Source organism: Mauremys reevesii, linkage group 7 (assembly GCF_016161935.1).
Source record: "Mauremys reevesii isolate NIE-2019 linkage group 7, ASM1616193v1, whole genome shotgun sequence".
In the NCBI taxonomy this organism is placed as follows: Eukaryota; Metazoa; Chordata; order Testudines; family Geoemydidae; genus Mauremys; species Mauremys reevesii.
The window spans coordinates 33,114,506-33,131,782 of record NC_052629.1 but is presented as its reverse complement, the minus strand read 5'-3'; the positions used below and the strand labels follow the sequence as shown (position 1 = coordinate 33,131,782).

Below are 17,277 nucleotides of genomic sequence, written 5' to 3'. Positions count from 1 at the left end.
CTGCAAATGTTCTTATACTGGCTTGAAGCATCTGGATAAATAGTTTAAGTACCTCAGTTTATACCTTCTCTTTTTCACCAGTAGACTGGCTATGAGAATCCTCTTTGGTAGATGGAAAAGCTACATATTCCAGATTTCTTCACTCTTAAGTATCAGCTCATTACATAATAAAGCTCTGAGTGAGACTTTCTAGACTCTTACCAAATGCCAGTGTGCATCTTTGTTCTTCTTTGAGTGATTGCTCATGTGTATTCCGCAATAGTGGGCATGCTCGCCACATGCACCAGTGCCGGAAGTTTTTCCCTTAGCAAGGGGAGCACTACTACGACCCCTGGAGTGGCGCCTCTGTAGCGCTATAAGGGGAGCCACACACTCCAGCCACCCTCAGTTCCTCCTTGCTGCCAGTGAAGGTGCATCGGAACTACTTGCTCCAGCTTCGCTTCGCTGCAGTTCGTCTCAGAACTCGTTGTTTGTTGTTAGTGGTACCTGTGTTCATAAGTTCAACAAGTTTCAGTTCAGTTAGTTAGCGTTCAGGCTGGGGCATGCCCTGTGCCCCAGGGTTTAAATTGTGCAACTTGCAGGCATTCGATGCCCAGAAGTGACCCACACACCAACTGTCTCCGCTGCTTCGGTGAATCTGTAGTGACCACTATAAGATCTGCAGATCCTTTAAACCTGGCTGCTCAATGGCTAGATGTGGAGGAGAGAAGGTGTTCGGAAGGGATCAGGCGTGTCCTCCTAGAAAGTAGTAGCCATCCACGCGCCAGGCCTACCTGGCGAAGTGGTCCAGGTTCTCCAGGTGAGCGGGGTACTTCCCCAATGTCTGCCCCACTCCAACTTATCCTTGAGTACTTCCTTTACCTTAGAACTCAGGGCCTGGCACCTTCCTCCATCAGGGTGCACCTGGCAGCTATATCGGCATTCCATCTGCCAGTCCAGGGCTGCTCAGTTTTCTCCCATACCATGACCAGGCATTTCCTCAAAGGATTAGACCTGTCCTTTCCATATGCTAGACCCCCTGTTCCTCAGTGGGATCTAACTTTGGTATTATCCCACCTCACAGGGCCCCTGTTCGAGCCTCTAGCCACATGCTCATGGTCTCACCTTTCATGGAAGGTAGCCTTCCTCGTGGCTATCACGTCAGCCTGGCGGGTTTCGGCGCTCAGGGCCCTGACCTGCAACCCCCCCACGCGTTTTTTCACAAGGACAAGGTGCAGCTCCGCTCACACCCTGCATTCCTCCTTAAGGTGGTCTCCGCTTTTCACATGGGCCAGGACATCTTCCTATCTGTCCTCTGCCCCAAACCTTATGCCTCTAACAAAGAACGCCACCTCCACACGCTTGATGTGTGCAGGGCACTGGCTTTTTATCCGGACCAGACTAAGCCATTCCGCAGGTCTTCGCAACTATTTGTTGCTTCAGCCGAGCGCATGAAGGGTCAACCAATCTCCACCCAGAGGCTTTCCCGGTGGATTACATCGTGCATCCACACATGCTATGACTTAGTAGGGATTCCCTCATCACCTATTGTGAGGGCGCACTCAACAAGGGCTCAGGCCTCGTTGGCTGTCTTTGTGGCCTATGTCCCTATCCAGGACATCTGTAGAGCTGCTATCTGGTCCTCAGTGCACACGTTCACCTTGCGCTATGCAATTGTCTCCCACACCAGGGATGATGCTGGCTTTGGTAGAGCTGTGCTTCAGCCAGGGAATCTGTGAATTCCTACCCATCTCCATCAGACATAGCTTGCAATCACCTACTGTGGAATACACATGAGCAAGCACTCAAAGAAGAAAGGACAGTTACCTGTTCTATAACTGGCGTTCTTCAAGGTGTGTTGCTCATTTCTATTCCACAGCCCGCCCTCCTTCCCCTCTGTTGGAGTTCGTCCGGCAAGAAGGAACCGAGGGAGGTGGGAGCGCGAGGCTCCCCTTATAGCGCACTATAGAGGCACCGCTCCAGGGGTCGCAGCAGCGCTCCCCCCCACAGGTACTGCTAAGGGAAAAACTTCCGGCACCGGTGCACGTGGTGAGCACGCACACCTACTGGGGAATAGACATGAGCAACCCCTCTCGAAGAACGCCAGTTACGGAACAGGTACAGGTCTCTCGCAACTTACGCGCATTTAACGTGCGCGATTTCAACTATACGCGTATGGCCGGAGTTGGGGGGCGTGGCCTCAAGATTTAAAGGTCCTGGGGCACCAGCTGTGGCTGGGAGTCCCAGGGCCTTTAAATCACCCAGAGGGCTCCCAGCTGCAGAGGTGGCTGGTGGCCCCTGTGGCGAACTATAGGGCCCGAGGCTCCAGCCACCGGGGAGCTCCGGGCCCTTTAAATGCCAGCCCCAGCCCAGCTGCCAAAGCTGCGGGTGGAATTTAAAGGGCTCCTCCGGGCTCCCCACCGCGGCAGGAAGCCCGGCGGAGCCCTTTAAATCCCGCCTGCAGCTCCGGCGGGGGGGTGGGGGAGGGGCATCTAAAGGACTCCACCGGCTCCCCACCGCAGCCCTTTAAATTCCACCCACAGCTCCGGCGGCGGGGCCGGGGCCAGCATTTAAAGGGCGGCGGGGAGCCCGGTGGAGCCCTTTAAATGCCCCCCGGCCCAGCTGCAGGAGCTGCAGGTGGGGTTTAAAGGGCATGGGGATATGATTTTGGCTATATGCGGTTTTCGCTTTACGCGATAACCGCAGAACCGAACCCCTGCCTAAGATGAGACTTGCCTGTAATTGTCCTTTTTCAAATGTATTAGTACTAATTTCCTTTTGATGTACTACTTAGGAACTGTTGGGTAATAAGCAGATAGAAGAAATCTCAAAACAATACCAGAATGCATGTAAAGGTAAGCAATAGCCATTTTTGTTCATATCCTGTCATGAAATGGCAGCATAATGGGTTCTTGTTGGGTAAATAATTTGCTTAAAGGGTTTTAATATATTCACATTTTAAAAATATTGTTTGGATAAAACAACTTCCAAACCTAGTATTTAAAACTTTCAGGTAATGAGCTGCAGTTTTGTTTAGCCCATGTCAGTTGGTCTATTAGAAAGCAAGGAGATGATGAAAAGGATATAAATCCCAAACTCCTTTTTCATTTTATTTTTGGAGAGAGATTGTGGGTTTGCTGTAGTCACACTTACAACGTTTTAAAAGTCTGAGGAGGTGTGAGAGCTGCCATTTTAATAAAATCTCAAAGATTAAAATTCTGACTGGTTAATGATAGTTAAGGCTGCGGTTTGGTCACGGAAGTCACAGAATCCGTGTCCTCCAAACGCCCCAGTGACTTCAGCCAGTGCCATCTGGGAGCTACAGGATCCCCTGCTGCCTGAGGCGGCAGGGAGCTGTGGGGTATCCCCGCAGCTCTGGGCCACTGCGGGTGGCAGGGAGGAGCCCCGCAGCTCCCCTGCCGCTCCTGGCCACCCTGGGCAGCAGGGGGGACCTTGCAGCAGGTGGGATCCCCACTGCTTCCATGCACCATGGGTGATAGGGGGGGATCCACAGAGCTCCCAGCCGCCACAGGTGGCAAGAAGGCCCCACCACTCCCAGCCCCTGCCAGCTGTAGGGGGGATCCCCACCACCGTGGGAGGCAAGAGGGACCCTCAAAGCTCCTGGCTGCTGTGGGTGGTAGGGGGACCCTGGCAGCTCCCAGCTGCAGCGGGGAACCCTGGAGCTCCCAGTCTCCCCACACCCCAGCTGCCCAGCCTACCCATTTTGTCTTGGGTATTTTTAGTAAAAGTCACGGACAGGTCAAGGCTTCTGTGAATTTTTCATTATTGCCCGTGACTTGTCCCTGACTTTTACTAAAAATATCTGTGACAAAAACTTAGCCTTAATGATAGTTACATGTTGCAGCCTTGATGAATGTACCTCAGTTGAACAGTGGTTCCCCTCTCATATAGTATTGGAAAAAGACACTCACAAGGAAACTTTCAAATGGCAAAATGCTCTTCCTCCAAATCTCCTTTTGGGATAAGCCCTTTGCTGCTGGTGGATTGGATTTTAGTTTTTGTTACTCTTGTGGGTGGGGACACCCGAGTTTGAGAACTCTGGCCAGCAGAGTGTAAATGCGTTCTTGAATTTTGTAACAGAGCTTTGGATCCAGAGCTTTTAATGGGCACACTAAATTGAGGGAGAATGGTAGGGAGAAAAAGGAGCCTCGTTTTTAAATCTATTTTTAAATCTTCAGATCTGCGCGCGAAAGAGAAAATAATTGAAGACATGCGACTGACATTGGAGGAACAAGAACAGACTCAGCTGGAACAAGATCAAGTGCTAGAGGCCAAATTAGAAGAGACTGAGAGATTAGTTTCTGGTAAACTACCTATCTAGAATAGGAGCAAAAACATACTTTGTAGATGCTTAGGAACAATTCTCCATTTTTATCATTGTTTGTAACTATTATATTGGACCAAATCCATAACACCATTGGAGTTTTGTTTAAATTTGGCCCAGTGGTGGCATTTCTGCTATATCTTCGCTCCGGCAATAGTTGTGACTGATGGATGTGGGAGCTGTACTACAAGAAGGGTGTGAATGTGGTAAGAAGTTTAAAATTGATGCAAACCACATTATTTCTTCTTGTATTCTGACTAGAACTGGAAGAATGGAAGCAGAAATATAAAGAGCTGGAGAAGAATAAAAGAGAGTGGCAACAAAAAATAAACAAACATGAGGACAAAAACATAGATGCAGTTAGTGGAGAACTAATCAGTCTACAAGAAAGACTTAAGGTAAAATTTGGTGACTTAACTTTAAACACAGAGAATTCAGTTTAAAGCAGGCAAGCAGCTATATCGTGTAGGGCATGTTATACAAGTGTGTGAGCGAACTGAGTCTCACTAGTAAAGGAACTTCCTTCTGAAAGATGAAGTACTATTCCATAACTGCTACGTACTGTGCAGCATATATGACATGTCTAACCAGTCCTTATCCTTTCTTCACAAAAGAGTTGGTTTCTCTTTGGGCTCTGGCCAAACCACTAAATCATTTGAACACTTTCTTTACTTTTCTGCCTGCCATTTTCTTCCATCAGTTTGCCCACATCCTATTCATAACGTTTCTAATAACCACAACTATTTAGAAAATACAAAATCTATCCTTTTAGTAGATGGTAACATTTAACACTTCATATATGAAACGTTCACAATGTGCAATTCTAACAGGGATGCAAGTGCAAAAAGGCTTAAGGCCATGGAAGGTGTTTATGCCAAACCTGCAGTTAGAACCTCTGCTCTGTCCCATGCTTAGTCCATCAGATTAGACTGTCTCTTATGATGATGAACTTTGCCTTCTGACCCTTAACTCCACCCCCTTATGGTGGTGACCTATGTTTGACTCCTTGGGCAAAGGAGCTGGTTCTGCACCAGGGAGCTTGAGGACAATCAGGCAGCATGACCTCCCACAGCTGTAAATTGATCTGGGCATGTCTGCAAAACTGGGAGTTCCCATTTCAGAGGTTCTTTAAGACCAGACCATGGGACCACAAATCTGTGACAGACGAAAAAATCAGTAATAGACTTACAGCCCATGTGATTTACATCTTCAGCGCTGTCTTCTCAAGGAGCCAGGAGTGGAAACTTCTTTTAAAAAAAAAAATTAAAGCAGAGGAATGGATTGCCAAAACCAGGTGGGTGATGAGGAAAGAGCCAGGGCCTTGGGCTTCCCGTGCCTCAAAGGCTAGCTGTGCTGTGACAGCCAGGTAACCATACTGCATGCTTGAGAAATGCAACTAGTTGCCTTGCTCTAGGATCCAGCTTGCACCCTGCCTTCTACAGATGCCTTAGTTCTGAGGAAAATTATATCCGGCAGGGAAGATAGAAATAGCAATGTGACTTTCTGAGAAATTAGTGGACCTGCGTTTCTGTAGGTACCTGGGTTACTGGTTCAGTCCTGTCAGTTGCTGACCAGTTATATGGGAGAATGTCCTGCAAAGAGGTTTGTGGACAGTCATTTTGGTTCTTACGGTAAAGGAGGCAGAGTTTATGTTGGCTGAAGTGATATTCTTCAAGTGAAACATGTTCATCACTTTCCCTCAGTGCCTCTGCCTTTGTAGTCTATGGGGTAGTATTCTTTGCCCTTCTGCCCTGGGGGAGCAGTAGTATGCATCTGCAGTTCACTCTGCGGCAGAGCAGGGAATTCAAGGGATAGGGACAGGAGAGGACAGGAACAAGGGTTCTTGTTGGCAAAATTTTTAGCACAAATTGATTGGTACCTGGGATTAAATAAAATCAGTTCCCTCAGCCTATCCTCATGAACTGAGGAAACTGGGCTTATTTAGTCTGCAGAAAAGAAGAGTGGGGATTTGATAGCAGCCTTCAACTACCTGAAGGGGGGTTCCAAAGAGGATGGAGCTAGGCTGTTCTCAGTGGTGACAAATGGCAGAACAAAGAGCAATGGTCTCAAGTTGCAGTGGGGGAGGTCTGAATAGGAAAAACTATTTCACTAGGAGGGTAGTGAAGCACTGGAAGGGTTACCTAGGGAGGTGGTGGAATCTCCTTCCTTAGAGGTTTTTAAGGTCAGGCTTGACAAAGCCCTGGCTGGGATAATTTAGTTGGGGCTGGTCCTGCTTTGAGCAGGGGGTTGGACTAGATGACCTCCTGAGGTCTCTTCCAATCCTAGCCTTCTATGATTAGACAAAGTTATGTATGCTGCTGTAGATCAAAACACAAATGTTTATCCCATAATACCATTCCAAAAGTCTTTTTTAGAAACTTTGTGCTATTTTTATAAATAAAAGAAAAAGTTTATTTCAGGAATATGCTGGTATCCAGTTGGTGGATTGATATATCTTTGTTTTACTATTAGGTTTGTCTGTCTTGTCCTAAAAAATGTAACTGGGTGTCCTCCCTACAATACGCAAAGATTATCAATTTAACAACGGCCTAACCTTGGGGAGCCTTCTCCCTGGCTAAGACAAGATTTATACCTGACTCTCTTTAAATTTTTGATTACTTAACACAGGAAATTGAAGAAAAGTGTAGAACTGACAGAAAGAAATGGGTGGAAGAAAAAATGGGGCTTATAACTCAAGTAAAAGAAGCTGAGAATCACCGAAACAGAGAGATGAGAAAATTTGCTGAAGATAGAGAACGTCACGTAAAGCAACAAACAGAAGTGGTGAGTAGTAGACCATCCGTTCTAATTTTCATGATGTTTTAAACAGATTTCAAAGAAAATTAAAGGGCTTGATCCTGCAGAGTGCTTCCTGTGAGATATCCTAACTCCTCTTGGAAGTTGAGTGTATTTGGAACTTCAGAGGACTGAGTTCTTCTTTCTTCTTTTGTCATTTTACAGGAAAGTCAGGCTGGGAGGTGGTCAGTTTGTGGTGTTCTTTATCATACATAGGGTGGATTTGATTTAAATCACTAGTCAGAAAGACTCGATTTAATCATGGATTTCTCCATAAAAGTGCATTCTTGTTGGTTGTTATAACCTTAATACATATTCTTCACAACTCAGAGATAGATATAGGTTTCATTTTTAGAAGGTACATACTATACATTTTTAAACAGTGATCTATTCTGAAAACTTTTCAGATTAGTTTTACAGCTATATCAGAAAATGAATGATTGTTTGGTTATTTCACTTACCAAAGGTAATTGAAGCAGATATTTATGAAGTCACTGGGAGGTGAACTACCTCCAATTCAACAGGTTAATCATTAATATTTGGAGGATTTTCTTACCATGCTATATTCGGAGGAGAGAACATCACCAGATAGACGTTTAAATTGTTTTAGTTAACTAAAACAACAGTGTTAAGTAGTCTGGATTTTTTTCTTCAACCACAAACATATAATATTTTAACAAAACAAGCATATGTCCCTTGCTTCTCACATTTATCTCCAGACTGCTTCTCCTTGTCCAGATCTATTCCACCCCCAACAATCTTCTATTCATTGAACTTTTTAAAACTTTGCACTTTTAGAGAGAGGTAAGGGATTGACTGTGTACACAAATTTGCAGAATGACAATAGAGTTGAGGTCTATTATTTCTCACCTCTTATTTATTTATTTATTTATTTATTTATTTATTTAAAAACATTTTTGCTGTTAACAAGTTTGTTACCTCTGGAGACACAAATCCACAGTTTGAGAACTGCAAAACTAAGCATCTCTGATGGTATCTTCTAGACCGAGCACTGAGTCCCATTGGGTCGGTAGAAAGATTAACCTAAATAATCTGTACAGAAGCCTGTGGAACCCCATAAGATTGGGTCCCTAATCCATGAACTATTGGAACTCATTTACAAAACTTTTCTTAAACATTACATGAATATATTGTCTCATACTATAGAATTAGAATTTATAATCCCTATTCCATGATGCGATATCTTTGAGCTATAATGTATCTTAATTAAAACTATCTTTCGGATAGGTTTTTTCCTCAAAAAGCATTTTATCAAAAAAATCCAATTTAAATTAAAAAAAAATTGATTTATTTAAAATAATTTATTTTTATCCACCCTGATCATACACTTACCATAACTATTAAGAAACATCTTAGGCATAACAGGAAATGAATCTATGTAATTGGAGTGGGCTTTTTTTTTACTGAAATTCTGCACTTGAAAAGAGAATGCGAGAACAAGATTTATTATTTTTATACACTGTTTTTTTAGTGTTTTTATACACTGTCAATTATTGCAAATGAAACTAAATTACTTGTCTCGCTTTGTGTAAGTGTAAAATACTTACATTGGCTTAATTTCCTAGATTACTAGGGTCTTCCTTTTTGAGCATAAATATAATAGTTAATCATTTGAAACCGCATAGTTGGGACAGTTCAAATAGAAGGTGTTTCAGGGCTTTTCTAATCACTTTCCATTTTCTGTTTAGGAGAAGCTTACTGCACAGCTGGCAGAAAAGGATAATGACCTGCAAAAGTGGCGTAAAGAAAGAGATCAGCTAGTAGCAGCTTTGGAAGTACAGCTCAGTACTTTGGTTTCTAGCAACATTCAAAAAGATAAAGAAATACAGGAACTGAAACATACCACATTAACGGGTTCAGGAAAGGTCAGCCTAATCCTCCTCCTGTGCATTTTGATTTGTTATCTATTAGTTCTACATAGCATTATCGTATTGTTGCAGTCTTGGTTTCAAAGCTGTGTAAGCGTCAAATATTTTCAACATTTCAAAGCAATTAAGAGCAAATTTAAAAAATGAAAACAGCCCCATAGCTTGCTTTGGAAATGAACTGGCAGTGGTGGTGGGTGGTTCAGTGGTTCAGAAAAGCATTTGAAGTTTATTTGAACTCTGTGATAAAGAAACTGGACTGGAAATCTCAAACAGGCTTTCTTATGAAACTTCTAATATTTTCTTGGACTAGCCACCCTGAAAATTCCATGAGAAATAGCCTTTGTTGGCTTTTCATTTCCATCTCTGCTCCAGGCCAAGACCAGGATGCACAGTGGCATGACAAGGGGGCGGGGAGGAGGAAAAAAAGCAAAAAACAAACGAAAGAATTAACCCAACTTTCAAATTAAACTCAAAATAAAATTTCCAAACATTTTTGTTGTTTCCTTCACTTTCTCAACTTCCTGTTTTGGCCAGTGTCAGAAACAGAACAAACCCTGTTACAATGCATTTATAAGTCTTAAAAATGAAATGTGGGAACTAAATTAGTTAACATTTGATGGCTGTTTCTTGAGGACAGTTATTCATGTCAAAACCACCAACACAACTATTACCTTTATTGGCAGTCCTGGCAGAGAGGTTATGAATGAATGGGTATAGGGACTGAACTCATTGTACCTCAAGAGGGGGAAACCTCTATCAGATTTGGAGTGCATAGGCAGAATAGCCTGAGGAAGATTAGGCTGCTTTTTTTTCATGCTGTATGTATTTTCTGGTACTGTGACAGTCCTTGAGTGCCCAGGACTGAATCACCTTGTTAACCACCCCTGTCTCCAGCAAGAAGAAGACTTGCTTGTGCTTAATTGGGTGTCTGCTCCCCGACATACCTCCAATCTGTTAGCCACCCAAACAATTTCCTTTGGGCTACGCCAGCCCTTACTTTGCCTTGCAAGTTAACAATAGGTGCATCCCAGTTTCCAAGCCACTTTGAAGGATCCCCTTTATCCTCTGAACACTCACAGTACTACCAGGTCTGCTGTTCCCAAAGGAATGGGGTGTTCACCAGCTTGTTTGAGTCAATTCAGGATCAGCTCCTTATAAGATTAAGTTATATTTGTAGTTAAAACAATCATAAATTTCTTGATTTCTGATACTATTTAACAGATACTGAGTAAGGAAAATGGAAACAGGGTTACATATGAAACAAAATCAACACTTGCTTTCTGGAGGCATAACTTAATTTAACAGCTAACCTCCTGTCTAAAGCAGGCTTATCTTGCCCAAAGCCTTTTTTGCAGCATTCCAACCAAGGCTGGTTGTGATACTGTTTTCATGAATGTAATCACATGGCCCAATTACTTCCTAGGTGCAGGATAACAGGGTGCTTTCCTTGCCCCCCACTATAGTCAGAGTAAACGTTTGAAGTGTACTTCCAGATAACACTCTTTTCCCCGTCCCGTTTTTCTCTTCCTTCTTACAATCCTTCATCTGTGTCAAGCTATCCGGGGGGGGAAGGGGGAAGAGAGAGAGAGATTGAGAGAGAGACTGACTCTGTCCCTCTCGCTTGTTACAGAGCAAACAAATATTACCTTATAATGTGGGATACAGATATTATAACTAATATTAATACGTGCCGCATCCTACAAGCATTTCATAAGTGTAACCACTAAACACTTTCTTATAACTCTAATATCTATTTTGACAACACTAACTCGCAGGTGAGTCAGACTGGTTTCCAGCTATGCATTTGTCAGTGTTCAGTGAGGCCCATGGGCCTTGGCATGAGCTAGCACCTGGTCTGCCATGTCACAATACGTATTGAGCTCAGACTGGTGATTGTTAATGAGACAGTACTCAATTTACATTTCAACAGATGGATAAACATTTCTGGTCTGACAGGAAACCAGTTTTTCACCTCTTAATTGCAAACTATAAGAACATAAAGAACATAAGAACGGCCGTACCGGGTCAGACCAAAGGTCCATCTAGCCCAGTATCTGTCTGACAGTGGCCAATGCCAGATGCCCCAGAGGGAGTGAACCTAACAGGCAATGATCAAGTGATCTCTCTCCTGCCATCCATCTCCATCCTCTGACCAACAGAGGCTAGGGACACCATTCTTACCCATCCTGGCTAATAGCCATTTATGGACTTAGCCACCATGAATTTATCCAGTCCCCTTTTAAATATTGCTATAGTCCTAGCCTTCACAACCTCTTCTGGTAAGGAGTTCCACAAGTTGGCTGTGCGCTGCGTGAAGAAGAACTTCCTTTTATTTGTTTTAAACCTGCTGCCTATTAATTTCATTTGGTGACCCCTAGTTCTTGTATTATGGGAACAAGTAAATAACTTTTTTCCTTATCCACTTTCTCAACATCACTCATGATTTTATATACCTCTATCATATCCCCCCTTAGTCTTCTCTTTTCCAAGCTGAAGAGTCCTAGCCTCTTTAATCTTTCCTCATATGGGACCCCTCTCTAACCCCCTAATCATTTTAGTTGCCCTTTTCTGAACCTTTTCTAGTGCTAGAATATCTTTTTTGAGGTGAGGAGACCACATCTGTACACAGTATTCGAGATGTGGGCGTACCATGGATTTATATAAGGGCAATAATATATTCTCAGTCTTATTCTCTATCCCCTTTTTAATGATTCCTAACATCCTGTTTGCTTTTTTGACCGCCTCGTTATATATACATAACTCTTTACGTAGTAGCTGTACATACATATGATTATGATATTCATAATTAGTGTCACATAAGCTGTTGTTAGAGACCTTACATGACCCTTTTTGGTGAACTAGAATGTATATACCAAGCTTGGGAGATCCCTGTAATCTCTATGTATGCCCTCTGTGCCCCTTTGTCAGCTGGCGTCGGTCACAGGTACTTTCTATGATTATCAAGTTAATACAGAGAATTAAGTTGCCTTTTAAAAAAAATCATTTAATTTATTAAACATATGAGTCTAGCCCATTTCTTTACTGTTTTTTTGTTTTGTTTTGTTTTTTGGTAAGTATGTCTGTCAATTTTGTATTTTGCCAATCCTTTCTCAGTGTGTATAGTTAGATTTGTAACATGTTAAACAGGATTACGGAACTGCAATAGAAGAACTAAGGAGACAGTTGGCTGAAAAAGATGATACTATAAAGAAGCTAAAACAACTTTCTTGTCATGAAAATCCTAAAACTTTAAGGGTAACTGCATTAGCTGAAGAAGAAGAAAATAAAGGGAATGAATACCTCCATAGTAAACAGGTAACCTTATGTTTCGCAAACACTTTCTATAAATATGAGAAACTACTTACAAATGGTTTATTTTCTAATTTCACTGGCATCCATCCCAATGGCTCTTGGTACCTCCCTACATTTAACACGAGTAGAAAATCTTTTTTTTCTTTCAAATATACTTTCATTAACCAAATTTCTAAGTACAAATTCTTTGATTTTAGTGGGAAAATCTATAAGGTAAAAGACACTCTCTAGCCAATAAAATATCAACTTCCCCTCCACTTATGAAAACCCTATCTCTGTAAATGCCTGTGAGAAAAGTGGGGCTTCAGAACCTACCTAGATAGTTAACTAATAGAAGCTCTGTCAGTCTGAACTCTAGCAGTATGGCGCAGGGAGAGGCGTGGTCTACAAATCACTAGGTTCCAAAGCATACAGAATTTATAGGATAAAACCAGTACTTTAAATTCCACCTGGAAATTTACTGGACGAGTGTGCAACTTGCAGAGCATTAGTGTTGCATGACAACCTTGGGATTATGGATCCTCATCTGGAAAATGGAAAGTATCTCTAGCTCACACCCTGTGCTGTACAGTTTTTCTGTGTCTGAGCCTTACCTGCGGGAGACTTGCAAAGTAGTTTCCATACCTCTCCAGAGGCATCCTTTGGTGCAACTGGTTTGTTCCCAAATAATTCCTCAGGTTACAAGCTTTCGCTTTATATCATGGAAACTTCCTGTTCCTTCCTATTTCTGCCTACCATAATAACAAGAGTTTAAATTCTGCTTTATCCTTCCACTCACTAACCCTCTCTACTTCTGTGCATTGCTGCTTGCTACTGTCCGTTTGGTGTAAATGAGGAGTGAAGCTGGGCAGCAGAATGAGAAATTTCTTACCTGATTATTTTCTTTCTGTTAGCAGCTTCTCTAGTTCATTGAACCCAATCTGGTAGTTTGGTAAATGATTGTAATAAAACTTGTAAAAATAATAATTTTTTCTCTGAAGGGAGACTCACACATACAATACACACACATACAGTTGCTCTAAGGTTAGTTTCAATAATTTCAAGTTCTTGTCTTATTGCTATTAATTGGTTGCTGCTACACCTTTTGGAAGAACTTTTCTGGTGGCATGAGCTGAAGAGCAGGACTCAGTCCTGGACCTTCCAGCAACAACATAAAACTACCTCCAAATTCCCCAGGTGACGGGTCCATTACCCATTTGTTATGAATAAGGAGAGAAGCTGCTAACAGAAAATTATCAGGTCTGAATATTTTCATGATATAGTAATAGTGAAATGTTACAAAAAATAAGTACCTTTGAATATTAACTGCATAGGTCTTTTGAAATGGTTTAATATTGTCTTCCTGCACAAACATTCATGAACTTAAATGTATTAAGCTTTTATATTGGAACATGTAGGTAGCTCAAACATAATTTTGAAGCTTACACTCTAGCATTGTTGTGACTCATTCTAAGTCTTTTACAGTTTAAGGAAAAACAGAGAGAAAATAATCCTATAGCTGGACAAAGTATCCCAATAAGCTGCAATGAAGTTAAAGACAATCTATTATCAAAATGTCCAAGCAGTGTATCTTCATTAGATGAAACAGAGGTTGGTATATAACTTTCTTTTAGGTGATATGTGATGATAAAGCTTTTGTCTAACGCACACAGTAAAGCTAAAGAAATTATGTGTATAATGTTTTAAGATAGCAGTTCTCAAACTGTAGTCCACAGACCTCTTCCTGGTGGCTTGCGGAGAACTGACAGGTCACTTGGTGGCGGTTCTTTGTTTCTAGCTGCTTCAGAGGTACCCAGGCTTTTCACTAATGTCTGTTGCTGTACTGGAAAAAGCAATAAAAAGACTAAAGGGAGGGAGAGATGTGTTGGTGGGCAGTCTCCCAGCTCTGCCACGGACTTGGTGAATCCCGTTACCCCTTTGCATGTCTATAAAAGAAGTATAATACCTACTTCATGGGATCTAATTAAGGACTGACTGTGTTTGCAAAATGAGTGAGTCTTAGATGAGACTTTTTGTTAAGGCACTTGAAATGGACTACCCTTAAGGCAAGTTTGATACGCCTTCTTCAGATCAGAGCTCCCATGTGCAGGTTTAGAAGTGGGGCAAAGTCCCAACTCTCATTTAACTTGACCCTTTAAACTGCAAACTCTTTACTAACATGATATCTACATAATGAGCGATATCATTATAGATCCACCCCTAGCTTTGGAAATGAGAAGGTGCAGGGATTCTCACTAGAATACTGTTCCTGGATGTGTGCTCCATTTTCTATATCCACTGTAAGTTAGGAACTCTAGTGGGAGCTGTTAGAAAGAAGGAGTTTTAACTTTCTTCCTTCTTTTCCTCAACCTCTGAGCTTTCTCCCTGCTGGATGGGGAGCAAGGTCTCAGTACCCTACACCTCTACCATCTTTGCTAATATAGAGGTGTGGAAAGGGTCTGCTACTCTATCCCTTTTCTAGCCTGTTTTCAGCTTGTCCTCTCCCTAAATAGCTCCTGTCCTTGGCTAATTTCCAAGTAGCAGTAGAGTGAAATTGATGTGATTCCAATGAGCTTGCTGCTGCCCACAGGATTCTGAGCAGCAGGAGCACAAACTTTCCAATCATATTGCTTGCTCTCTACTGTTGCTTCGGAAAGCAGTAAGCAGCGATAGAGCAAAGCTGGAGTTGTCTGTATCCCCGAGATGACTCAGTAAGAAAGCACTGCATTGGGTTCACATTTGGAAACATATTCGCAACCATGAAGACTAGAAACTTAATTTTTATTGGTTTTGTTTAAAAAAAAAAAAAGAGAGAGAGAAAAGCTTACATTTTACAACAGTTGAAGATGTAGGCTCCCTCACATGCCATGACAAGTTTCCCAAATGCCAATAGCTACTGAATGTGTGGATTTTTTTCAAGCGCTATTTTAACTTTTTATTTTTCATATCACAAAATTATTTTAAAGCTTGTTCAACAATATTTTTGTTCTCTTTAATTCACCCCATGTGTCTTCAGGACCATTCAGACACTGTTCTGGACTCTTCTGAAGTATCTACAGAAAATGGGAAAGGTAGCAGGTTTCCTAAACCTGAGATGGAGATTCAGTTCACACCTCTGCATCCCAATAAAATGGAAGTGAAACACCAGGGCAGTGCCTCACCAATGACTGTAAAAATGCCCAAGACAAGAAGGAAAAGGAAGAGTAATGAGCTTGATGAGGTAAGTCCTAAACTGAACACAAGCTTTTTAAAATTTACAGTACATAATTAGATCTATTACCGTGATCGGTGTTTGTGTACCTTACTGTATTGGCAGTGGAATCCTATCTTAAAATTGAAACACACTGTCCCTTGTGTATCTGATTCGTATTAGAGCCAGCTAAAAGTATTCCTAATTGTATGTTTTGATATATTTAGCCCAATACATGACTTTAAATGCATGTAACATGGTGTTAAAAATCTTTGTGTACCGTATAACTTATATATTAGCTATGCTGAGGCAGTTGAGGGTGGGATGTCTGTCTGGTGGGGAAGTGTAGTGTTGATTTAAAACTTTTTGTAGCTCCTATACTGTGGCTTTAAAAATATGTCAAGGGTATCTAGTGCTCTGGATGAGCATCCTTTGTGGTGGCTTATCTTTTAGGGTGGAACAAAATATAAAAATGTTCTTCAGCTATGCAGATCAGCTACACAAAAATATCCTTTATAAGTATTTGACTCTGTCTTCATTTACTTAAGACCTGAGAGTTGTGGCTTGACCAGGCTTTCCTTTCCTGAAACCAACCTGCCTTTTTCCTTTCCTACTTTAGTCAGAAGCAATTATAAAATAATGCCAAAATGAAAGTCCATCTGTTAAAGTTAGTGCCAGATTGTAATATGAGAGCCAGGCCTCACACCCCTGGGGCAACATCATGGTACCTGTCAGCCAGTGGCAGCCCTTTCTTGTGAGTTTGATGTAGGTCTCTCTCAGCACTTCTAAAGAGGACTGGGATTGGCTGGTGGGCAGGAGGGGTACCACTCATAAAATATGGCTGTGGGTGGAAGCAGGCTTTTTTTTCCTGAAAAAAGGGAAACCTTTGTGCTTCATTAGAACCTTTCACCCAAGAATCTCAAAATGCTTGTTTCAGCACACTGAGAAGTAGATAAGGAAAGTAGAGGCTTCAGTTCAGTGATCTTGGAAATGGTATTAAAAATCACAATTTCTATATTTTGTTGTTTTCAAAACCGAAGTGCAAAAAGTAACTGTTGAAGACTGTATAACTGAACATTGAACTGGAATTCTGCATTATAAAGTATTTTGGGAAAGAGAACATCCACAATAGTCTATTAAAATAACTTCTGTTTCTTCAACCAATTTTCTTCAAGAGCAATATGCTTTCAAGCTGCTGGAAAAGCAGATGTAGAAATAAGCGTACTTCTGAAAGCCTTGGTCAGGTATTGAACCTCTTTGTCTGGTATAGATGAGCAGGTTTCATCTAACATAGAGTTGTTTGTGCTGTAGATGAGTACTTTAGAGATACTTTTATACTGAAATACTCACTTTTCATACCCCATTTAGCATTTAGATAAGTCACAATAACATTGCAACGCCACTGAACTAAAATTAGTACCTTCTAGGACTGTTTTCTTATCTGAATTTTATTGTGACCGAATTTTTTTTAGTCTGGACAATTTTCTATTCTAATATACTCCCAATTTTTTTCTAAATTGGACACAGACCAAATAGGAAAACATAAAAAAAAAACAAAAAAAACCCCCCAGAATATCAAAGTTAAAAGTACTGAATTATTTTGTTTTATATTTTTCTGAAACTTCCAAACTATGATTTTACAGACACAGGGTTGAAATTAGTGGATAAATGTCAGGCATAACTGGTGGTAACATATTTTCAGCAATCAGACTAGAGAAGGAGAAGGAAAAAACTCCTTAGATACCTAAAAAATGCATGTGTGAGGGTTGGTTTTAGTTGAGACTTAT

At 41.6% G+C, this 17,277-nt stretch overlaps 1 protein-coding gene across 4 annotated transcripts in view; it reads left to right on the top strand.

The window, feature by feature from the left end:
• Positions 1-17,277, top strand: part of KIF20B (kinesin family member 20B) — an 84,004-nt gene that overhangs the window by 55,728 nt on the left and 10,999 nt on the right. For all 4 annotated transcript variants that reach the window (XM_039481902.1, XM_039481899.1, XM_039481901.1 and 1 more), the window contains 8 exons: positions 2,774-2,834; positions 4,179-4,304; positions 4,586-4,722; positions 6,953-7,108; positions 8,830-9,006; positions 12,157-12,324; positions 13,786-13,911; positions 15,317-15,520. In XM_039481902.1, coding sequence (XP_039337836.1) covers positions 2,774-2,834; positions 4,179-4,304; positions 4,586-4,722; positions 6,953-7,108; positions 8,830-9,006; positions 12,157-12,324; positions 13,786-13,911; positions 15,317-15,520 — 1,155 coding nt within the window. The remainder of the gene's footprint in view (positions 1-2,773; positions 2,835-4,178; positions 4,305-4,585; positions 4,723-6,952; positions 7,109-8,829; positions 9,007-12,156; positions 12,325-13,785; positions 13,912-15,316; positions 15,521-17,277) is intronic.